The sequence below is a fragment of the Helianthus annuus genome, chromosome 7, assembly GCF_002127325.2.
Source record: "Helianthus annuus cultivar XRQ/B chromosome 7, HanXRQr2.0-SUNRISE, whole genome shotgun sequence".
Lineage (NCBI taxonomy): Eukaryota > Viridiplantae > Streptophyta > Magnoliopsida > Asterales > Asteraceae > Helianthus > Helianthus annuus.
In genome coordinates this window covers 73,086,984-73,113,383 of record NC_035439.2, presented here as the reverse complement: position 1 = coordinate 73,113,383, position 26,400 = coordinate 73,086,984, and the positions used below count along the sequence as shown (strand labels likewise).

The 26,400-nt window shown below is 36.3% G+C and overlaps 1 protein-coding gene across 1 annotated transcript; it reads right to left on the bottom strand.

Moving 5' to 3' along the window:
- Positions 1 to 211: 211 nt before the first annotated feature.
- Positions 212 to 24,703, bottom strand: LOC110867742 (cytochrome P450 81F3). Its single transcript, XM_022116747.2, has 2 exons — positions 23,827 to 24,703; positions 212 to 857 (listed from the first exon to the last, which is right to left on the bottom strand). The coding sequence occupies exons 1-2, from the start codon at positions 24,514 to 24,516 to the stop codon at positions 246 to 248; spliced, it is 1,302 nt and encodes a 433-aa protein (XP_021972439.2). The 5' UTR covers positions 24,517 to 24,703; the 3' UTR covers positions 212 to 245.
- Positions 24,704 to 26,400: the final 1,697 nt, after the last annotated feature.

Here is a 26,400-nt window from a genome sequence, read left to right as displayed (position 1 = left end):
TTTCGGATCTTTACTAGGGTTTATCGAATCTTTACTTTGCTGCACTCGAACTAGGGTTTATTCTGATATGTATTTTTTGTAATTAAACTAAATTAGAATATTTTGTTAAAGAATGTAATTTATATCATGATCCCAACGTGAATTGTTTTTGCAACTAAAAAAGTGAATGCATAAAAATTAAAACGGAGTGCATCATGTAATAATCCTTAAAACTTTACATTGAATTTTACATATAAATCCAAACCCTAAAGAATATGTGTGATGTTTGAACGCGGTTTGCAAAGGGCTTGTAACGGTTTTAGTTTTCCCATAGACACGCCATAAAAAGCAGTCATGTCGACCTCCTCAGTTCCTATCTTCTCCCATTCGAATGCTTGAATTAAAGTTCCCAATGCCAACCCAAGGATACGATACCCTAAATTGGTTCCGGGACATGCACGCCTACCTACACCAAACGCAAGAATGTTGTATTTATTGTCAACCCTCTTATCGTTATCAAATCTTTCAGGCATAAACTTATCGTGTTCATCCCACAGGACAGGATCCCTCTGAATGGCCCATGCATTAACCATCAACATTGTTCCACGAGGCACCGAGTAGCCACCAATTGTGATATCCTTAGAAGCTTCACGTGAAAGTAGTAAGGGAAGAGTTGGGTACAAACGTATGCTCTCATTTATAACGTTTTGAAGATAACTTAGTTTACCCAAATCACTTTCTTGTACTAAACATTCAAAACCAACATGATTGTGGATCTCGTTCTTGACAGTTTCCATAGCTTTTGGATTGTTGAGTAACAACGACATAGACCACTCAAGTGTTAAGGATGGCGTTTCTGTACCAGCAATTAACATTGTCTGCATGTTTTAAGGCATAAAGTTGGTTAACATTCTTCATAATTATTGCAATAAATATAAATGTTGTTATTCCATGGAAAAGAATTATATGAAAACATTGGAGTTGTTTAAGGCCAGATTTATGAGTGTTTTTCAAACGCTAATATGACTACGATTTAGTAATTTAATACTTTGTATCTAAAAAAGAAAGTAAAACTATAAACAATGTGAGTAAGCTAGTTATTTTTCATACACTACAGAGGACTACATTCTAAAATCATACGTAGTTTATTTATTTTTTAATGATAACTTTTAAAGGTATTTTTTTAGTAATATATAATATATTAGTTTGAGACTACTTTATCCGTGCCGTAAAATAAACATATTTGACACTATAGTTGTAAATTCAAATAGAAGAATCGATTTATGTTAGTTGAGCTCCTCCAAATTTATCGAATGAGAATTTCGAAGAGAAAAAAACAAGAAAGTTCAGCTTTAACATAAAAGGTCACCGCTAGAGCTCATAATCAGAACACGGGCTTTAGAAATGATCTGGGCTGTTGTTTGCTTATCTGATCCAATGGCTAGGGTATATCCATTTTAGCGACCATTTTCCCTCCAAGATGAAATTTGCACACATGCTTCTCTCACACACCACATCGCCCCCGCACCACCTTCACTCTGCTGGAGCACCACTGCACCACCTTCACTCTGCCGGAGCACCGCAATCTTTTTCCACCTCAATCTCCGACGCCACTTGAGAACGGTACGTATAATCCGAATTTCTTTGCAATTTTAGTGGATATACTGATAATTTGAGTAGCTCTATGTAGTTTTTTTAACCAACAATGAAACCGTAGAATAGTTGACTTCAAAGAGGAAGACAAACAAACATATTAACATATTAGGTCGATGTGTGCAGTGGCGGACCCAGGAATTTTTCCATGGGGGTGCGGAACATTTTTAAAAATTTTAGGCCCCTAGGTATATAAGTAAAAAAATCGGTTCGTATCGGGTCGGGTCGGGTCATGTAAAACAAACGAACATCAAACTAAATTTATATAATCATCAAAAACATGTCAAACCTTGTTACAAACATAATTAAAACGTCGACGCCCTACGGGTTTCATTTTTTGAAATCTATCCAAAACATCATCTAAAGCTAATTTCTTAAGCAATTCTTTCTCACTATAACATAAGTTCATCGCTCCATAATATAATGTTTCAATTTTAATTTTAATTTTCAACTATTCAAGCCCTATAAATCATAACGTAAGTTGTAATCACCCTAAAAATATATAAACAACATAATCACCCTAAAAATCATCTAAATAACCATAAACAACGTCAAAACACACAAAATTTCAAACCTATTTAACAACTTTATTACCCTTTTTTCTCCTCTAATATCAACCAAAATCATCAAAATAACAAAGAAACTTATCCGTGTTCGGATTCTGGTTAGATTTAGTGTCAAACGACGGTGGTATGGTGGTTGATTATGGTGGTCGCCGGCGGCTAGACTGTTGTCGCTGGGTGATGTTGTTCGTTGGCAGTGCAGAGACGCAAGATAGAGAGAGAGAGCGAGAGAGAATTTCTAAATGTTTTGGGCTTTAATTATTTTATTATAGTTTGAAATATTGTTGGGTTTGGTTAATGGGCTAAGACTTAGTGGGCTAGCTAGTTAGGAAAATTATAAGGGGTAAAGGTATGGGTATTTGGGTTTAGTTAGTTAGGTATTAAAAGTTATATAATTTAGGTAGTATTTTTTTTTTCAAACATAAGAGTTTACTAAAAAATTATAAATTGATAACACTTTTTACCTAAGGGGTGCGGACAAAAAATTTCAAGGGTGCGGTCGAAAAATTCCAAGGGGTGCGGACGAAAAATTCCAAGGGGTGCGTACGAGATTTTCAACGGAACTTAGCACTAAATTTTTTTTCCCCGGGGGTGCGCCCGCCCACCTTGAACAATATTTGTGTCCGCCCCTGGATGTGTGTATGTAATTCGGAAATTGGAATTTGCGTTTTCTATGTAGGAATTTGGCTGGTTTTGATGCTCAAAAAAAAAAAAAAAAAAAAAAAAAAAAGAACAGTTAAAATATTAGTCAAATTGCATTAGCTAGTGGCTGGTTTTAATGTTAAAAATTAAACAAAAGACTAATCATTGGCTAGGTTTTGATATACCTCAAGTTAGGCTGGACGGTATGGGGACCGTCCAGCGCCGTCCTCCTCCCGTCGCCGCCCTCCTCTCCATGCCGCGGTCCTCCGTCTTCAGCACGTCCCGTCGCAATCGTCGGAATTCCGACGTCCAGGACGCTCCAAAACAGTGGGCCCCCTCTATTTTGTTTGTTTGTTTGTTTGTTTGTGGGATTTGTACATTATGCTTTAATACTTGTATATAGTTTTGTGGGTAGGATCATCTAGCACCATCCTCCCATGCCCCCTAGTTTTGGAGGATGATCCATCTTGGGAGGACTATGATATGTCGCCTACGTGGCGGATCATCCTCCAAGGATGGTCCATCACCATACCATGTAGCCTTACATTAGAAGATAGGGGTGTTCTCTCTAGTATACCGAATCAAACCGAACTGATGATAATTAAAACCGAAACATTGAAATATAAAACCAAATCGAAATCAAACCTTCACTACTGGTTTGATTCCGGTTCGATTTCATGGTTTATTAGGTCTTTATTTAGAACACATAATGTATAAAATAAAAGGTTGTCTAAAATTATATTAATCAAACCATCCAAAAAAACAAGTTATGTTGAAAAACACTGCCATTAACAAAGGATAATAGATTAATAGAAAACATAATTGTTGCAACTCTTATGACTATGCTTATTACAGTGCTAATCTAATTTCTTATTTAAAAATAACATAGTATATATATATTTTTTGAATGGTTAAACTTGCATACTATGGGGATTGAACCCATGTATTCGTACTCTCCTACAACTTATCTAACTCAACAACACCAATAGGAACCGTTTATTACAAATTGAAACAAACAGTTTATAATAAGAAATTTCAAGTTATTTAGCGCGGGTTGGCGGGTCCAACCTGTCCAAACCCGAAAATTTTACACTAACCCGAACCCGAAAATTGTGTCAAATACCGAAACCCGAACACGACCCAAATATTTGCGGGTTGACCTGAAAATGACCCATTTGACTCGAATTTTTTTATTTTTTATTTTCTTTCGCAGACTAATATTTTGAAAATTAAATTTTACAACAAAAAATACAAACGCATATAAAATAAGTACATTTTATTTTTCTTATGTTAAGTTCTCTTTTAAGTTATGGTTGTTGCATAAAATACCTAACCAATTTAACTTATAACATAAAAATACATTTTGAAAAATTAAAATATAATATAATTGGTTAAAGGGTCAACCCAAACCCGACCCGTTTAGCTAAACGGGTTCGCGGATTCAACCTGACACCGACCCGAACCCGATTAGACTATACCCAAACCGGCTAATTTCGCGTTATATTCGTGTCGGGTTTTGGGTTCGTGTAAGAGATCACACCCCTATATACATCACAAGCTTAGAAATACCCTCCCAAAATTGATTTAGAAATTAATTTCGGGTTGTCCCCGTTTTGTGATTGGTTTTTTAAAACTTTATCTCATTTAGGATGTGAATGTGTGTTACATGATTGTTTGTTTTTGAAAAATTCGGCTGCCATTTCCTCTTTGCTCCTCGGGTATATATATCTATAGATATATACTTGGGGCTTAGAGGAAATGCTGCCGAATTTTTCTTAAACAAAGAATCGTGTAATATATGAGATAAAGTATTCAAAAAGCGGGTTTAGCAGCCTACCCTTTGATTGGCAATAATCATCTCAAAAACCCTAAATTTTGTTCTAGTTACATTATCATGGAAATCGATAAAAGCTAGCTTACCTCTAATCATAAATCACCTTAGTACAATCAAGAACTCAATTCCTTTATAGAGATGTGCAAAGAACATATCGACAATGAAGGCAATGTTAGATGTCCATGTATAAAGTGTCATAATCCAGGCTTAATATCCTACACAAAAATGAAAATGCATTTGCGAATATGGGGTTTCTATCGAGATTAGATAACGTGGACCTATCACAGTGAAAGTGCAATTCCTCCCTTTGTAAATGTAGATGATGTTGCACCAAGAAACGATGTGGAACAAGCTATTGAAGTCCTTATTGGGGAGTGTATGGAAGAGGATACCGACCTTAACGAAGGGAACTCGGATATAGAGAGTAGTGGTGTTCGTGATGATTATGAAGCCCTGTTAGAGTAAGTCGAATCAGAAATATATCATGGTTGTACTAACTTTTCTTCCCTTGACTTTTTAGCAATTCTTATGCATTTAAAGGTGAAGAACAAATGGACTAATAGTTCATTTGATGAGATCCTTGAGTTTTTGCAAACTTCACTTCCGAAAGGCAACAAGATTCCTCCTTCGCATTATATAACTAAAAAGAATTAAAGAAGATTGGTTTGGGGTATGAGTTATGTTGGTGCATGCGTCTGTCGACTTCGTCTTGTATCGAGTCTTGTACTAAATATGTTAGATCAGGGCGCGTAGTTCGAGAAATAGGGTTTAGAGGTTAATTCTGCTTGTAGAGGTTAATTCCGCTTGTAAGATGTAATTCCGCTTGAACCATGTAATTCCGCTTGTATGTGTGTTGGTGTAATTCCGTGTGGAATTAGATTCCGCTTGGAATTCTAATTCCGTTTGGAACTGTCTCGAGCGGAATTAGAATAGTATAAATAGGTCTTCAAGCGAAATCATTTGTAACCTTCATGATTCCGGTACCGAAGTGTTGCCGACGCGTCTATTGATCTGTAAAGCTGTGATATCAATAAAACAAGACGTTTAAGAGTGAAACAAGCTGTTTTACAAGTTTGTTTCTTTGTTTCCGCCTCTGAAACAGACAAGAACTTTTCTGATTGACTCGTTTGGGTCATCGTTCGATCCTACAAGTGGTATCAGAGCTCGGGAAGAAGAGTTCTTGCCAAAATAGCCTTAAAATCTGTCTTCTACACCTTCTTTTCTAAATTGAACAAGTTTTCTTGGTCAAAATGACTTGAATTTTAAACATGTCATGCGCAATGGTGTTTTAATGAATCCTTGAGAAAATTAGACCTTAATTCAATCAAAATTTGATAAAATCAGTAATTCCGCTTTAAAATCAGATAGATTTTGATGATGTCAGCATAATTCAATACGGAATCACCAGTTTGATTTCAAACGAAATTACATAATTTCGCTTGAAATTCCTTATTTCACTTTTGTGTGTAATTTCGTTTGAGCCGGTTCACACGAAATCACCTAATTCCGCACGAGATTAACTAATTCCGCTTGAAATAGTTAATTCCGTTTCATAGTGTTATTTTGTGTGAGTAATTCCGCGTGGAATTACTAATTCCGTTTGAGAATTGCAATTCCGTGTGAACTTGGTATTCCGTGTGAGTAATTCCGTTTGAATTTTCTAATCTCGTTTGAAGCTGTTGGGCAGGTAATTCCGTTTGAGGAAGTAATTTCGCTTGAATTGATATTTCGTTTGAACTTGTAATTTTGTGAAAAATTTGCCGAAACATGGATGAAGAATTTTACAATGCGTTTGCGACACCAATTGCTCTAGTCATTGCTGCCGAAACATTGTACAGTGAGAATGAAACAGGAACGTACCAAAAACCACCTAAGCTAATGTTCATTGAAGATTTCAAAGGTTGGCAAAATCGATTTGAGAACTGGGTACAAGCATATAAGTTTGACGCATGGTGTGCTTTAAACAAAGATTACGAGAAACCGAAAAACGAGCGTGGGCTTGAAAAGGCTTTTTGTGACTTTTCTGAGAGTGATAAATTGAAGTATACAAGTGAGAAAATGATGATTAGTCTTTTACAACAAGCAGTAAAGGAAGATATCTTTGTTTTACTTCAACATGAGAATACTGCTAGATCGATTTGGAATGCATTGATTCAAAAGTTCAAAGGAAGTGCAGATATGATTAAAAACAGAAAGGCATTACTGAAGAAATCATTTGATATGTTTGTAGCTTTCGACGGTGAATCAACAAAAACGACCATCGACAGATATTGTCATCTCGTTTTGGAATGGGAAGATTGGATATAAAGAAAGATGATGAGGAGTGGGTTGATAAACTAGCTGAAGCATTACCACAACATAAGTGGGGAACTTACTTGATGATTGTGAAACACATGAGGAAGTCTGAGAATATGAATTTGGCACAGTTCATTCAGAAAATTGAGGAGCATGAGTTGGATATTCAGAAAACTGCTACCATGACGAATCCGAATGCTCAACAAGATGTCAGTTTGTATTATGGGGGAAACAAATTTGAGGCAACTCCAAGTCCTAAGATTCAGATTGGTTTCAGTGCTGACAGTTCGTCTGGAACAAAGAGTAGTAATGTAACTTAGAGTGGTGGATCTTCGTCTTCGTATTCAAGCTTTGATCCAAATCATACAACATCAAGTTCTCAAAGACATAACTCAGCGAATCTTCAATGCAATGTCACTTTGAATTTTCAAAATGGTCACAATCTTTCTCCAGAAGTTGCAAAACAACATATGGCATCACTTGCTACTATGTTAGAGTCATATGAAAGCTTGATCGGTGGTAAAATTGGAAATCCAATATGACCAAATCAATGCTGAAGAACTGGAGTTGATGGATATTAAATGGTGCTTAGCCAGTGCATTTAGAAGAGCAGAAAAGTTTCAGCAAATCACTGGTAGAGATGAGTTTCGGGGAATGGATACTTCTCCTTTGGGATTTGATAAATCAAAAGTTACATGTTTCCGTTGTAAAAGAAAGGGTCATTTTAAAAGAGAATGTACAAATAAAGAAGCAACCGGGAATCAAGAAAAGAATGATTATTATCAGAAGTCAATTTTTCATCAGATTACTCAACAAAAGGAACCACAAACTGCACATGCTCGGGGCATTGATGATGGAAAAAGGAAAATGATCGAAGATGCAAATAAGAAAGCTTATTTTGGTATCATTGATCAAGATGATGAGAAAATGGCTGCAGGTTTTAGCTGGGATAAATACGTTCAAGAAAATCCACACTTAAGCTCAGCTTTTGTTGCTCGAATCTTGGAGGAAACATCTGTCAAATCTGAACCAAAAAGAATACCAATTTTTCCAGAATTGGGAGTTGAGGCAGATACCGATGATGAAGAAGAATATGTTGAAAAAGCTAGGAGAGGTTTAGATACTGATAGTTTTATTTTGTTTTTTGCAGAAAAGATCGAGATGTTGAAAGAAATAAGAGCTGCTCGATTGAAAAGAGAATGGGAAGAGACAGAAGCAAGAAAAGCTGCAGAAGAAAAAGGAAAAGTAGAAGCTGAGAAAGCAGAAGTTGAAGAAAGTTCAACAAAGAAAGCTAAGGAACAGAAAGCTGAAATAGAATTTGAAGAACCAGTGGTTGAAAAGATAATTGAAAAAGTGGTTGAAGTTGAAAAACCATGTTTGAAGTGTTTAGAATCTTGCAAAGCTTGTGAGGAGAAAGATAAGAAGATTGCTGAATTAGAAAAGACTAAAGAAGATTTACTGTCTGATGTGAAGTATGTGAAGGAATCATATGATGTGCTGAACATAACAGTTGATAGTCTGAAAAGAACGAATTCAGAAATTGAAAATGCAATGACAAAAATGAACTCGACATTAATGATGAAGCAGAAGGTCATCAATGAGTATATTGAAGACTGTGCTAAGCTGAAGCAGGATTTAGAGCTTGAAAAAATTGAGAGTGAAAGGATTAAACGATTTTTGTTGAGTTATACAACATGTGATTATTTGATTGATCGTGTGTATCCTACTGTTGCAGGTCTTGAAGCATTCTAGGAGGAAAAGACTGAAGATACTGATACCGGTAAGAAACAAAGTGTCAAGTATAACAGATGTCCGCCCCCGATTTATGAGAGTTATTCTCCCAGAAAGCCAAATGAGGAACGAGTAAATAAGGCTCTCAACATCAAGTTAAAGTCTGAAATCATTGATGAATTACCAGACAATATTGATGTTACATTCACAGCGTCTGACACTGATCATGAGTCTGAGTTATTAAAGAAAGTGGTCGATCAGGTGTTGGATACGGATGAAGAGTCAAAACCGGAGTCTAAGTCTGAAAGTTCGAGTTCGTCAGAAAAGAGTCCGAGTTCACCAGTCAAACGGGTTTACAATAAAGAATTCTTGTTATCAAAATCTAATTTGAATGATGGATCATTAAAGTAGCTTATACTTTGAATGATTCAGACAAATTATATTCTGATGAAGAATTTCCAATAAGAAGTGTCAAAACTGAAATGATCAAACAAGTTTTCAAATTAACAGAAATTAACATTTCTGAAATAAAAGATTTAAATCTTTCTAAAAAACCTAAACCTTACACTTCAAGAATTCAACAAAGAGTAAACAGGAAAATGGGTTACGGTTGTAGTTATGGTTTTCAAAAGAAACCAAACCATAATAGTAATTTCAAAAAGAAAGGTCTTGGTTTTAGTTCTTCAGAAAATTATAAAAATGAGAAAAATGATAAACCAAAAACAAAATTTGTTGCAGGAGGTAGTTCTGATGAAGAGCAGAAGAAACCATTCTGGAAACAGTCTAATCAAGAGTTTCTTGCAGAAGTAAAGAGGAACGTGAAGAAGTTTGCTCCAAGAGTTGACAGAAGAACCTGTTTTAAGTGTCAAAAAGCTGGACACATTGCTTGGAATTGCCACGAGTCCACTGATTCAAAACAGGGAATTTCTTCTGAATCTGAAATAAGAAGGAAATGTGTTGATAAATCAAAAGAAAAATTCAAAATGTTTGATAAACCGAGTTTCGAATCTGGTGAAAGTTCAAAACGTTTTTACAAAAGGAAAGGTGATTTGAACAAACAAAAGTGGGTTGTTAAATCTGAAAGTAGTTCTGACAATGAATCTGATTCCATAAAATCAGAGGAGTCATTTGTTGAGAAAAAGGTTGTGAATTCCGTTTCTGAGTTGAACGATGAAAATTTTCCAACATTGTCAAAGGAAAATTTGAAGAAGAAAGTTGGTAAGGTTGAAATTTCAGATCAATTCTTTGTTGGTAAAAAAGAATTTGATGCTGAAAAAGTGTTTAATGGAAAAGTTAAACATATTTTCGGGAAGATGGTTGATGGGAAAGTAAAGGGTGCAAAAGAATTTTACAAATCAAAATGTTGGTGGGATAGATGTGTACCAGAATCTCCCAAGGCTGGTCAGGTTTGGGGGAAAGTTTTTCCTAATTGAAATCCTGACTTGCCGGAGCTCCCAGGTTAGTAAGAGTGGAGCAGCTATCGGCATCATTCTTTGTATCAGGTTTGATTGGTTTGACCTACAAGTGGTAAATCAGGGACATTAAGTTGTACTTGATTTTCTACGAGTGGTAGTTGTTGTGAAAACCTAAGATTGCTAAAATTGTTCCAAGTGATTGAAAGAGCAATGTGATGAATGGATCCCCAACCCACAAGTGGTAACAACACAACTTATTTTCCGGAAAAACCATTTTGATTAAAACAAGCTTAAGTGTTTTGAAATCTTAATGGGAAAATAGTTTGTTGTGAGGGGGAGTTCTGATTGTTTATGCCAAGTGGATGACGAATTGAAGCTTGAAAATCAGTTGTCACTTTGCTTGTACAGTTTATTTTCAAATTTCTTTAAATTTCATAAAATCCAAAAACATTAGAAAATTTGAAAAAGTAAAAAACATGATAAAATCAAAATTTGAGTTTTGTTGTATAAAAGAGGAAATGATAGTACATCAGTGGACTGTCACAGCACGCTAAAGAATTGAAAAGTTAAAATGTGATAAACGGTCTCACTGCGATTGTGTCAGTAGGTTTTTGCACAGTCAGTAAATTGTTTTCGAGATATAAACCTAAATTTCAAACTTACTTATCTCGTGGGTAACATTTCTTGGATATATGGGTAACCCCCGAAATCTTGTTTGAAAGGTCCCTCTTTCCGAGATACTAGGTCTTTATACTCAGTGATATATGGGGTATTATCCCGGGACTTCTGATTTTGCAAAAGCAATAGCCTAGTCCCCGTATAATACTTTCTGCTTGCTTGAAATATAGCGCTGCCCTCAGTATAAAAATGATGAAACATTGCAAAATGCTAATCATGTGTTGTTGAAGAAAAGATTCTCTAAAGGGAACACACCAAAAGACGAGCCGTCATCTCTTTGCTGAACGAAAGTTCTGACCTGAGCTCTCCCGATTTCGCATTTAACCCTTTACAGATATCATCTAGGTATACTCACCTGTAAGACTGAATATTGGGATCTGGATACGGGAGTATATTCAAGTGGTGGGACACGCGAATAAGTTTAAGTTCTTAAGACATTAATCTCGTATCTCGAAATAGTTGAAGTTTGTGTGAAAATTTATGTGGATCAGTATACTGACAATCTAAGTGAATTGTTTAGAGCTTAAAATGTAAAAAGCTTAACGGTGTTGGTGATTTGTCTCATTAACTGATATGGTTCTCTTACATAAACTCGCAAAAATATTGTCTGTAAATATTTCTTTAATACATTGCATCTAAAGCAAAATCCAAAAAAATTTTTAGTGTGTTTTAGCATAAATTTTGAAAAATACAAAAATATTTTCGACAACTGATATTGAAAAGCTGATTTTCAAAATTCAAGTGCTAAACATGACGAACAGGTTTGGGAAGAGTTTGTTTGAAAGTTATATTTTCAAGTGGTCATCAGATATATTAAATGCTAAATGTTTCAGATCGATTCTTGCAAAAGTTTAAATTTGTCAAATTGTTAAATTTGTAAATCTTATTTTGAGGTAGAGGATGTACAGGATAACCTAGAGTATATTTCTGAGAAGAGAGCCAGGTTTCGATCTTGATCCTATGAAAGCCAGACAACAATCCCAGTACAAGTTGAGGGGGAGTCTGTTAGAGAGAGAGAGAGAGTCTGAAGATGCAAGAGCTAGGAAGTTGATCCTGAAGATGCCAGAGATTGATAGAGCATCATCCGAGGGGGAGATTAGCTGAAGATAGAGTTAGAGTGTGATAAGAGCCAGGTCGAGATCCTGAAGAAAGCTCGAAGACTGATAAAGACTGAATACGTTGAAGACTCGACACTGAAGACTCGTCAACATCCGAGGGGGGGTCTGTTGGTGCATGCGTCTGTCGACTTCGTCTTGTATCGAGTCTTGTACTAAATATGTTAGATCAGGGCGCATAGTTCGAGAAATAGGGTTTAGAGGTTAATTCCGCTTGTAGAGGTTAATTCCGCTTGTAAGATGTAATTCCGCTTGAACCATGTAATTCCGCTTGTATGTGTGTTGGTGTAATTCCGTGCGGAATTAGATTCCGCTTGGAATTCTAATTCCGTTTGGAACTGTCTCGAGCGGAATTAGAATAGTATAAATAGGTCTTCAAGCGAAATCATTTGTAACCTTCGTGATTCCGGTACCGAAGTGCTGCGACATGTCTATTGATCTGTAAAGTTGTGATATCAATAAAACAAGACGTTTACGAGTGAAACAAGCTGTTTTACAAGTCTGTTTCTTTGTTTCCACCTCTGAAACAGACAAGAACTTTTCTGATTGACTCGTTTGGGTCATCGTTCGATCCTACAAGTTATAGACGTGTACAAAAGTAATTGTTCTATCTTCTGGAAAGAACACCAGTCACTGCAGAATTGTCCTGTTTGTAATGAGAGTCTGTGGGTACATAAAGACACAAATGGCACGAAGATAGCTCACAGTGTTACAATACTTCCATTTGACCCCCAGACTACAACATTTGTGTTGCTTAAGGCACACAGCAAAAGATATGATATGACACAGTACCAGACGATCAGAAGAGGGTACCATGCGTCGTCCTGTTGATGGATCTTCATGGAAAAAATTGATATAAAGTACCCAAACTTCTTAAGAGAACCCCGTAATGTTCGCTTAGGGTTTGCAGCTGACAGTTTTAATCCATTCGGTAACAAATGTACGACTCATAGCACGTAGCCGGTTATACTCACCACATACAATTTGCCTCCATGGCTATGCATGAAAGAGACCTCATTCATGTTGACCTTGTTGATTCGTTGACCTAAATCTCCCGAGAAGGACATGGACGTTTTTCTTAGATCGTTGGTGGATGAGCTTAAGCATTTGTGGCAGTCAGGTGTATTGGGCCTAAACCTTGTTTAAGTACATCGCAGGTTGTCTCTGGTGCGGAGTCGCAAACTCCACAATTTTCAGAGGCAAACTAGCTTATTTTAGTTTAGAAACTTATATAAGGATCGATGAATAATGTTAGGTTGACACTTGGGTATTTCGTATATGTTGGTTGCTTTTATTGGTAGTTTGATAAATTTAGTATATATATATATATATATATGTTGGTAAATGTTATTATAGTTTGATAAATTTCGTGTGTGTGTGTGTATATATATATATATATATATTGTTGTAGGCTCAATTTCAGAGTTGGTTCCAAAACCCGGATTTTAGAGATGAACTCCAAAACGTTTTGAGTTTGAGTTACCTGACAAAGTTTGGAAACGAAGATGTTCATGATGAAGAAGCAGATGATGGCAACGATGATGACACGAATATGATGTAGAATTATGACATTTTAGACGTTAAGTAGTTTTATGACGTGTTAGTGACTTAAAACGATCCCGGGTTGTGTTGTTTATGTAGTTTACATTTATGTATTTTAATTAGTTTTTGTGTATTGTGAACCAGAAATGAACAGGTTTTGATTAAAAAGAAACTGGAAAACTGGAAAAAACAGAAAATATCCAAAAAAAAAGCTTTAGCGACGATCCATGTCGTTGCTATTGCTTAACAGGTTTTAGTGACAAAAAGAGTAACAATGGTGACAGTCTTTAGCGACGAAGTGTAAGCAATAGCGACGAAGTATTAGCGACAACAACTTTAGCGACGATTTATACTAAAGCGACGACATGCGTTGCCGCTAAAGCCCAATTTCCTTGTAGTGTGAACATCCACAACGTACTGTTCAGTGCTTGTGCTTTGCTTTTCAGACGAGCAACAAACGAAATAACACATTGGAGCTCGATGACGGGACAGTCTGAGGGAAACACAACGGACTGGTTTGGTTTATGGATGAGTGGGTCCTGCGACATGCTTTTTGAACGGTTACAATTTAAAAAAATAATAATTTTGTTGTCAAAATTTAAACATAAACCGTTTTTTAAATAAATAAAATTTTATAATTTTCAAAAAACATAACCCACTACAACATTATCAAATTCACCTAACCTCAAAAGTCTATATGAAGAAACACTGAACTAATTAGGGAACTAATCGGTTTGGTTTATGTTTCTATCATAGTGGTTAATCTTCTTATGGATATTTGAGCTCCGACCTGAATGGTTCGATCCTGCAAAACAGAACACCGTTACTCGTTAAGAGGGGAATGTGGGGGTTTCCCTCTTAACCAGGCTCCGGCGTGAGAATAAGCAACTGCTTTGGGAATAATTAAGTGCTAAGAGTGAGAGTAGAGGGAATAGAATGTTTAACCTGTGGAATGAGGTCTCTATTTATAGCCGGAGAGGTGTAAGAGGTTTATGGGCTGATGGGCCTTGGGCCGGAAACGGACAACATAACGGATATGCTCTTTGTCTCGCTGGAGTCGACCGCTTAGTGGCTTCTAGACGTTCCTCGGTGCTGGCGCACCTTGATTGGAGCCACGTGTCATTGTTGTCGGCCTTGTTGTCCTTCTGCCATCAGCAGACAAGTGGAGATCGTGGGACAGTTGTCTCCGTCCTCTGATTGGTGCCACGTAGATGTCCTTGTGTACTTCTCGTCAGGCGATCGTGGCGCACGATTGACCAGAGCCTGCTGGACGCTCATTGGCTCCTTTTACTGCCACTTGTACCTTGTGTACCACTGTAGGTAGCCGTGCGCTTCCCTACTGTGTGGTTCTTGTTGGACAGCAAACTAACCCGCGCGGGGTTAGTATGCTCGTTTGTTCCCTTGTTTTATGCTAAGTGCTGATATCTGAGCCTCTTGTGGGCCCTTCTCGCGCGGGATAGATCAGAGCGTGGTGTAGGCCGCGCGAGGCTCTTATTAATCAGTTACTGAAATAAGGAGTATGGTCTCACGCGCAACCTGAGCGGAGGTTTGCGCGGCTTTTTGGGACCATACCCCTTCACTATACATTCAAACTTTCACTCTTAACCAATCATCCATTTTACACAAACCTTTTATTCTCATCACAAATTCTTTTATAATGGCCAAAGAAGTTTTCAAGAAATGTTAGGCTACGTTTCAACTTCAAATTCAAGAACAAGTTTGTGAGGGAAATAAGAAAAAAAACATGGATGCGCTTAACTTTGTGTTATTTTTATTATTTGTATGTTTTTAGTTTTTAGGTTAAAGTTTGTCTTTTTTATTATTTGTATGTATTTATCTTTAGTTTTAAGTGTGTTTTTTAATTTAAATTGTTGTAAGTGTGTTTTTTATTTAATTAATTATCTAGTTTTTAATTTTGTTTTCCAGATATTTTATATAAGTTAATAAAAATATCATTAAGTAAATAAATTATAGACATCATAAATAGTTTAAATAAAAGGAAAGAGTAAAATGCCCGGATGGTCCCTGTGGTTTTGTAAAATAACACCTATAGTCTCCAACTTTTGGAAATTACATATCGGTGCTGCTCCTTATGGTTTGACTGTTTGTTACTCGGATAGTCCCTATAATGGATATTCGTTAGTTTTCTCCGTTAATTCCATGTAAAATAACCAACATGCCCTTAGTATTAACTTAAAAAACTAAAATAGATATATAAAAATTAAAGATGAAACTCACCAACCTTCTTATTCACCCTCTTTTTAAGCCCACATCCCTTCATTCACCACATTTGATCTTCTTGAATTTATTTCTGATTTTGCCATATTGGTAGATCTCTAACTGGTGTCATATTTACATCTTTATCTACATATGAATCTTAAATTTCTGCTAACCTGAGCAAACATAGTATATCTGTGCAGAAGTTTCTTTACATTTTGAAATCTGTACAGGGTTCTCTAAGACAATTTGTCGAACATCTGGTGGGTGTCCCAGCATTGTGAAAATGATGTCGCTTGCTTTGGCGACTTCCGATGGGGAATGGATGAGGCGGGCGCCTTGCGATTGGAGAGAGAGGGTTTTGGAAGGGGTTCGAGCGTAGATAGCGAGGGAGTAACCGACGGAAAAAAGACGGGAAGCCATTGCAGCGCCCATTACGCTGGTGCCTATCCATCCGATTCGGGTTTGTGATAGGGTTATGGGTGTCGGGTAAGGGGTGCTCATCGTGGAGAAGGAGCTGGTTCGCTAGATTTGGGTGTTTGGTGGATCGAATGCTTTCAGTTGATTATCGTTCTTTTGATCTTGTCGTTAGTTAGGTTCCACTAATTTCATATACACATAAAAACTGAATCGTGTTGTTGGGTTGGCGGTGGTGAGTGGTTGCAGGTTTTGCGGTGGTGTTGGGTTGGTGAGCGGTGGTGGTGAAGGAGTTTTTGGCTGAACATGGTGAAAGATGGATGAAGTCAAGATGATGGTGATTGAGGGTGGGTGTCACAAAGATTGTTGGAGAGGATGATTGTGTAGTTAAGGGTGTGGGGGCACCTGCGGGGACTCCCTTCGGGGACCCTATCCACCGTGCGGGGTGTGTACCGCCAACCAAGAGGGGAATAAAATCGGTGACCATTTTCGGGGAGGAGGCATCGAAGAGAGGGGAAGAGAGAGAAGGTGGCCCCCATTCAATCAACCAATGATTTTTTTTTTTTTTTAATAAAAAACAAGTCACCTAAGAGGGGAGTGCTGCCATCAAATTAGGGTGTGAGGGGAATTTAAGAGGGGAGTTGACGTGGCACAAGAGGATTAGTTGGGCGTAAGAGAGGGGACTCACCTCTTAGGTCATCCGTAGTCATAAAGCCCTTTGTGGGGCGTTATACGACACGTGTCGTGCCACGTCACACAGGGGCTTTAAGGTGGCCCCCATTCAATCAACCAATGATTTTTTTTTTTAATAAAAAACAAGTCACCTAAGAGGGGAGTGCTGCCATCAAATTAGGGTGTGAGGGGAATTTAAGAGGGGAGTTGACGTGGCACAAGAGGATTAGTTGGGCGTAAGAGAGGGGACTCACCTCTTAGGTCATCCGTAGTCATAAAGCCCTTTGTGGGGCGTTATACGACACGTGTCGTGCCACGTCACACAGGGGCTTTATGGGGCGTTATATCACTAGAGCCCGTAGTCATAAAGCCCATACCCATCAATACCTAATTATTAATTTTCGTTTTTATTAATTAATTATAAAAACAATAACCTTTTTTTGATTGGTCCATGGTTTGAAAGCTCCCTCCATACCGGCGCCATGCATATAGCGCCACCCCCATTTTTTTGTCTCATAAAGCCCCTCGTAGTGGTGTTTGGGGCTTTATAGGGGCTTTATGTGAGCATATAACGCCCCACTACACATACTCTTAGGTGAGTGCCCCTTACACCCTAAGTGAGGTCTATTTGAATTGTCAAAAGCAGAATGACTCATAACTGAATATTTTATTGAAGAAAGGGTAATTTAGTCATTTCATACCAACCTAACTGAAAAAACTAATGAACATCCACTTCAGGGACTATGCGAGTAATAAATTGTCAGACCACAGGAAGCAACAGAGTAATTTTCAAAAGTTAAGGACTATAAGTGTTATTTTATAAAACCACAGAGACTATCTTTGTATTTTACTCAAAAGGAAAAGTAAGTGATGAGAATATGAGATAATGGTTTATAGTGGTTTAATGTTTGAGGAAAAAGTGGGATTGGAATGGTTGTGGTTTGCAATAATGTGGCAGGTTGCAAGTCTGGATTTTGGACCATTATGTAGAGCTACTTTGTAATTATTAGCATGCAAATTATTCAAAAAGTATAATATGAAAAATCAATGAAAATAATAAAATTAAAGTGACAAAATTGATCAAAATGGACAAAATAATAGGATATTGACTATTTTGCCCAAAGGGCAAAATAATAGGATTTTATTAGCCAAATATCAGGTGATTTATTTTTGGACCAAAATGATAATAAAAGTGAAACCACGGAGATTTAAAAGGTTTGAGTTTTGAACTAAAGTGGTAAAAGTGACCAAACCTTAGGGACCAAAATGGCAGTTTACTGTTAACGTAATAATCTTTTTTTACAAAAATATAAATTACTAATTTATGAGTGTTCACATTCATGTAAGCAAGCTAGACTAGCTTGAGTTGACCTGTTACGACACAGTCATCATCTGACACGTATGAAAGTAGGTTTGATTAGGCCACACGGTGTAGTCGTGAGAATATGACGTTTAGGCCTCTTTACACCGTGCACATCGATTCGTGAACGGCACGGGAGGCGGCGTGGGGCTTGAGGTGAAAGGATTTCTATTGGTGTGGAAAACATATGTGGGGCGATGTGGCACGTTCTTAGTGGACGTGGGCAGTAGCTATTGTGTGTCAGGTAAGTTTATTTTTTTTATTTTTTAAAAATATATAACCTACCCTATAGGGCTGTAAACGAACCGAACGAACACGAACAAGACCTTGTTCGTGTTCGTTCGTTAAGGAAATAAATGTGTTCACGAACGGTTCATGAACACCTACCGAACGAGATTTTATGTTTGTGTTCGTTCATTAAGGAAATGAGCATGTTCGCGAACGGTTCACGAACACAAATAAATTTGGCGAACGCGACGAAGGATAAAGATAGATGGCCCAGAGAGTAGCACTCGAACCTGAATCCCTTATTGTAGAACGGGGGTCGATCGTATTCGCCGATGTAAATAATGAGAAATGAAAGGGAAATAGTGCATAAACAACGCGAAAAAGGGTTTCCTAGTTTAATTGTTAGGGTAATAATATAAATAAAAGTTTAATAATATAAAAAGCACACATAAAATATATGTAAGTACAAAGATCTTCAATTAAAACACAAACATACGAACATAAACGAATGCAAATCAGCGAATGTTCATGAACACGTTCACGAACACCTTACCGAACGTTCACGAACACACTCGAACGAACGAGACCTCTGTTCATGTTCGTTCATTTAGCTAATCGAACGAAATTTTTTGTTCATGTTTGTTCGTTTATTAAACGAACGAACATAAACGAACTTCCCGCCGAACGGTTCATGAACTGTTCGCTGAACGTTCGGTTCATTTACAGCCCTACTACCCTATATAAATGACCTCTTCTAGCATTTTTTTTTACAAACTCTCTCACTTCAACTAAATTCCTTTCATTTTTTACAATTTCACTTGAAAAATTTCCAAGAAAATGTCAACAATTCCAACAATTTCATTGCACAACGTGGTGGAAATGACGGTGGTGACATTCGGGAAGATGACATCATACAAGTTATCCTCATCAACTACAAGCACGCCTATAACTGTGACTTCAAACACGTTTCGGCATAACAGACAATTAGATTTTTTGTTTAATTATGATTAGGTTTAACGTTTTATTTCAATTATGAAATCTTTTTTTTTTGTTTATTTCGTTTGTTTTTTTAGTTCGTTTTTTAATCGTGTAATGTTTTTGTTCTTTAAATTATGTAATGTTTTATTATTATTGTTATTTGTTTAATTATTATTAATGATTTTTTTAAATTAAATAAATTTTATATAATTTTGAATTATAAAATAATAATATAAAGTGTGTGTCACGTGTCGAATAACGTCACCCTTTCACGCCCCGTCCCACTTCTCCCATTTTTGTACGACGCCACCCTTTCACGCCCTGTCTCACTTCTCATTTTTTTTGCACAATGCCACTTTTCTTTACGTATGTTGACGTGACGTCCACATGTCACATAATGTACCCTTTCAAGTCCCCCACTCCATATAGTGTTAGAAAGAAAATCTAACAAATGTTATTTGATGAAACAAATTAACTAAAAGATAACCGACTTAAAAATATATGAGTTAAATGCTATTTTAGTCCTTGTGGTTTGGGCCATTTTGCCAGTTTAGTCCAAAGGTTTCATTTTTAACCTGTGGGTCCAAAAAGGTTTCACAGTTGCCATTTTAGTCCACTTGGATAACTTCATCCATTTTTTCTATTAACGAGAAGGCCAATTCGGTCATTTTGTATGTAATTCTGTTAACTAAAAAGGCAATTCAGCCATATAAAATGACCGAATTGGCTTTCTCGTTAACAGACAAAATTGATGAAGTTAACCGAGTGGACTAAAATGGCAACTGTGAAACCTTTTTGGACCCACATGTTAAAAATGAAACCTTTAGACTAAACTGACAAAATGACCCAAACCACAGGGACTAAAATAACATTTAACTCAAAATAAAATAAAAATATCTATCCCCTTACGGTCTCTCACCACAATAGAAACATAAAAAACATCAACCCAACATAATATGCGAGATGGCTTTAAAAACAGTAAAAATGCTATGTAGTCTCTTTTCGTAAAAATCATGCTTTTGAAGTCACTTTCGGATTTAAGTTTAAGTTACATTAAGGTATTATTATTTGGTTGTTTCATTCCTTGATAATTTAACTTACACTTGGGTGCTGTTTGTTTTTTGTTAAAAGAGCTTCAGGACCTCTTTTGTCTTCACTAAGCAGACCACGCGCAGACATAAGGGTCTGCAGATTGTTTGTTTTTTAGAAGATAATTCATTAAAAAATGTCTTCAGCAGCTCTTCCTCGCGCAGATGTTGTCTAATGTCTTCCCAGACGTCTTCAACCTCTTCCAAATACATTCAACCTCTTCCAAATACAAAACCCTAGTTCCCTTCTCCATATCCTCAGCCGACCTCCCCTACTCCTCCACCTCTAGCCGCCGCCACGCCAAGCACCACCGTCTCCAGCCGCCCCCACGCTACCCTCCACCCTCTCCAGCAGCCGTTCCACCTCGATCTCCACCCCATCCAGCCATAGAGCCGCCGATCTGAACCCCTTCCACAGCCGCAGCCCATCGATCTCCACCCCTCCACCGCATTCCCGTCGTTCTCCACCCCCCTCCACCGCATTTTGCCGTCGTGCTCCACCCCCTCCACCGGCGCAGCCCTCGATCTCCACCCCCTCCACCGCCGCAGACCTTGTATCTCCACTCCTCCTCCAACATCTAAGGTAATTTGTTCGATTTTTTGTTATTTCATTGTAATAGTTTAGTAATTGTTATGATTGAGATATTAGGTTTAGTTCTTGACAGTTTTTTGTTAAATTTGTGTAGTTTTTGGTGGTTGGGTATTGATAATTTTTGTTAAATTAATGTGTAGTTTAAGATGTAGGTGCTGTAATCGATTAAACAAGCTGTAAATTCATGAAAGTGCTAATTTTTTATAATTTTTGGTGGTTGGGTACAGGTTTTCGTGTTACGTGTAATCAATTAACAAGTTGTAGGTGCTGTTTGTTATAATAAGTCAGGTATGAACAATAATAGATGATGATTGATTAAACAAGCTTTAGGTTCGTAACCAACTGGCTGAAAAACTCTAGTTAAGCCAAGCTTAAACGAGCTTTAGGTGTTGTTTGCAGAAGTTAAAAAACAAACAGTCTTCTTCTTGCAGACTGCAGAGGTTTGGTCCACCTCTTCAGCTGCAGATGTCTGCAGATGTGGTCCGCAGACTGCAGACGTTTTACGTTTGAAAAAACAAACAGCACCTTGGCATAGTTTTAGAAGAATTGATTTGTCTTAATAATGTTTTTGCATACCTAACTCAAACATTCTTTTAGATAATTTTGTTGGTATTAGAGCGTTAGTTTTCTTTGGATTAAGAATAATTACAAAACTACAAATGGATATAGATTTACTTGGCAGACCAAACACGAGGGGTTGGGGTGATCGGAAAACTTAACAAAACTTTTAACGGAGGCGATCGAGATTTTTACCTAAAAACACACTAATAGTTTTTTACGAGGGTGGGGTCGCCCCACACACTTGAGTGTAGGTCCGCCAATGTTTACTAGTATGATGCCATTTGGTTTAAATTTTTAAACTAAACCCAAACCCATGACATTTTCTCTTTCAACTTATTAAATATTAATAATATAATAATATTATTAGTATCTATCTACTATAATAAAATAAACCAAGTATTGGACACTTGTCATTCATTGAAGGCATACTCAAATATATAATTATCTTACTTCAATAAAATATTATCCTCAAATCTAAATTGTTAATTTAATATATTTTTAAAACAAATAACTCTCTTTCCTACTTATCTTATATTAAATATATAAATAATAAATTAATATTAAATGTCATGGCATTTTCTCTTTCAACTTATTAAATATTAATAATATAATAATATTATTAGTATCTATCTACTATAATAAAATAAACCAAGTTTTGGACACTTGTCATTCATTGAAAGCATACTCAAATATATAATTATCTTATAATAAATAAATAAATAAATAATAAATTAATATTAAATCTTATCATACTTTAATAAAATATTATCCTCAAATCTAAATTGTTAATTTGATATATTTTTAAAACAAATAACTCTCTTTCCTACTTATCTTATATTAAATATATAAATAATAAATTAATATTAAATGTTATCCTAATTTATTAAAAATATAACTTTTTTATTATTTGGTATACAAAATTATATTTATTCAACTTGTGTAAAACGCGAGGTTTTAAAAAATTTAACTTTTATTATTTACTATACAAAGTTACATTTATATAACCCGTGTAATACACGAAGTTTTTAAAGATATAACTTTTTTTTATCATTTGCTATGTAAAATTAGATTTATTCAACACGTGTAATACACGGGATTTTTAAGGATATAATTTTTCTTTTATTATTTGGTTGATTTTTCAACCCGACTATACACGAGTTTTTTAAAGAAACGATGTTTTTAGTATTTATTACATTTATGTAGTCTGTGTAATACACATGGTTTTTAAAGATATAACTATTTTTTAAATTTATTCAACACGTGTAATATACGGGGTTTTTAAGGATATAATTTTTTTATCATTTGGTAGATTTATTTAACCCGATTATACACGGCTTTTTAAAGATACGACGAGTTTAGTATTTAGTATACAAAATTACATTTATTTAATATGTGTAATACACATGGTTTTTAAAGATAACTTTTTTTTTACTATTTGATATATAAAATTACATTTATTTAACCCATAAAATATGTGAGTTTCATAAATATATAACTTTTTATTATTTAATATATAAAATTACATTTATTTAACCCGTGTAATACACGAGGTTCTAACCTAGCATCTAATAAGGAAAAAAGGTTCTTACTATATCTAATAAGTTAATATTAAATGAGGATTAATTTAAATATTAATAATATTGATAACTAAACTATATATTCTATATTAACTAGAATTAACACGTTAAGTAAAAATAATATTATTAGTATATATCTAATATCTAATAAATTATTAATATCTCTTGAATTAATATGAATATGAATATCTTATATCTGAGTTTTTTACTTTCATTGTTGGTCCCCCATACTTTTCATCTTTCGCAAGTTTTCTTTTACGTTTCATTCTAAATTTTGTGAGTTTACACGCCGCAACGTGCGTGTGAGATTCAACGTTTTTTCGTCTATTTTTTTCCGTTTTATAGTCTCGTCGCAAGGCGCGTATTTCTTCTTATTTGACATGTTCGTTGTGACACGCGGGTCCTATATCGATTTAGTTACTTCTTATATGTTTTACGTTTCGGACTAATTTGTTCGCATTAACACTCGCAACGGGTGTGTGTGGTTCAATGATTTTACGTCTGCTTTTCGTTCGGTTTTATTTTTTCCCTTTTTTATTTATTTTGTTTTTACAAACTTTTCCAATGTTGGTGGTCGCTGATAGTGTTGTGGCATTGTTGCTACTTGGCACGGTTTTACGCTCTCGCCGCAACGCGAGGGGCCTTAATACTAGTTAATTATATAAAACAGGAAAGAAATATAGTTTTACCAGTATAAGGCCTTTAATGATTTCATCGGTATAAAGCTCAGGTTCTTCTTGTTGTAAAGCGAGCAATTTATCCACCATGATCCCCGACTCACCACTCCCTATACGACGACGTTCTTCTATAACCTCTTCAAGAAACTTATCTATTATCTTCATAAAACTAATCAACTTCTTCTCAACACCCCCAACACCAAACCACCCTAAAACCGGCAGAAAATCTCCAACATTTGGCGTACGTATCAGCTTGAACATCCCCTCTACCATGTCGCGATACGCCAACGCTTCTTTTAAATCGCCAACATTAACATCATCTCCATAATACCTCTTCCCTATTATGGCCATTGTTGTTACGTTATTCAAAAGGTCTCTAAACCAAGACTTGAGATCTACTTCATGTGAAGATTGTTTGATAATATGTCTACACATAAGTTTGACCTCATGTTCACGCAAATGCGCGGTGGCATCGAGACGGGAGGTGGATAAGAGCTCGGAAGCAGACACTCGACGTAGAGCACGCCAAAGGTCACCATACGGGGCGGCGCCCATGGCCGTGTAGTTATAGTTAAAGTGTTTAAAAGAAGGGGTTAGTGGTCGATTGGCTAACACAATGTCGTTTGTTTTGGTGAAGCATTCTTCAACTGCGGACGGAGAGGTGATAACGACTGCTGGGCGGACACCGAACCGGAGGAACATTACTGGACCATACTTGTGAGAGAGGTTAAGTAGGGTTTCATGGAGGGGTTTGTTAAGCAGGTGGAGATGGCCGAGAATAGGAAGTGATGGAGGGCTTGGGGGTAGGTTTGATTTGCTTCTTTTTTTGAAGATGAATACAACAAGAGTGAATATTAGCAAGAGAATGAAGAGGAACACATTTGTAATTGTTTCCACCATTTTGTTTAAAGATAATTCTTCAAATGCAAGTGGAAAATCTAATACAAATGTTGATATTTATATTGGAAGTAGGATTTACGTTTGTTTTAAGGTCAATTTATTAATTTACACTTTAACACGTGGAGATAACACATATTTATGTGACGCAATATTTTGGTAATGTACCTAATTTCTGGGCATTTGTACGCATACGCAACCTATCGGAAATTAATATTGAAGGAACACGGAATTACTATCGGGTGATTTGAACCGCTCTTTCTAACAGATTGAAAACCACACCTTTTTGAAAAATGGAGATGTATAGATGGCTGGTAGAGGAAGAAACTCTATTTCCAGCTACAAAAAGTGTGTTTGTCCTATGTCTTTTTTTTTTTTAAAATAAGGTGAAGACCTCCCTCCTTATATATGAGACATGTGTAACCCTAATCTTAATAGGCTAAAGTTAGGTGTTCTTTCTACAAGCCCATAACCTAGTGTAGTGTAAACTAGATTGTGCTTCGCTTCACGGGTTAGTACACAATAATAAATAACATAATAAAATGTGATAACCGAAATGACCAGTCGTTTGAGTCGGATCCAATACCATACGATCTACAAGTCCCCATGTCTAGTGTTGCTCCCGCGTGTAAGCGCTGGGTGGAGCACTAGACTTATATGGAGTGCCAAAAACTGAAGATCATTAGTTCTAGGCTTACATGTCACCAGAGTGCGGGAACTTTGCTGACCACTGATGTGCTAAAATTGGTCTAATTAAATTAATTAAAATCAAACCCTAAACTAGACTCTCTATGTTTTAAATTTATAACTAAGACTCTCTAAACCTAGACCACACAACCGGCAAGTGTACCGGTCAATGTAATATAGCCAAAGTAAGTCCAAGTATCGAACCCGCGAGACTCTCTAATTACGTAAACTAAATTCTATCTAGACTTAGACTGACACAGACTCTAACTATTTTTCTATTTGAGGGGGGGGGGGTTACTAAATATCCTAAATTACAATTAAGATAAACTAATTAAATTAAACAACTAAGACGCGACTTAGACGAGATTTAGATCAGAGGTGACGAAGCAACTATCTAGGTTGGAATCCCAATTGATATCGTATGGTTTCTATCGGATGCTAATGTGCTATGGAACCAGGATCTTTGGATTCTAAACCCTAAGAGAAACCGAACAGTACCCCTGACCATTCTCAGGAAGACACCTTTGGCACTCTAAAGGGTAGTTACGACTACCGGTTAACTAGACTCCCTCTCAGTTATCTAGACTCTTGAAAAGTACCCTAATATGATTAACTTCCTCTCGGTTGCAAATCTAAGGCAACTAAGGAAACTAATTTAACTCGGTAAGCAAATAATGAAAGATAAACTAAGGAGTATTCTCTCGAATTACCTAACCCTAGCAATCTAACATAAAAGACAAACCAACAATCTCTCACCTCTCGGATATTAAGATAAGTAGAATATTAAATCCTATTAAAAAACTCAATCGCAGTTTCTACGGAAAACCTGCAAAATTAACCGTAAACTAATCGCTAACGCACAATCCACGATCTAACTAGCATTCATACATGGAAGACATCCACAAAAACGCAAGTGAAACATGTGATCAGATTTAAACCAAGATATAATACGCATAAACATTAAATCAAGAATCCAAAATTTATTACTTTTTAAGATAACCC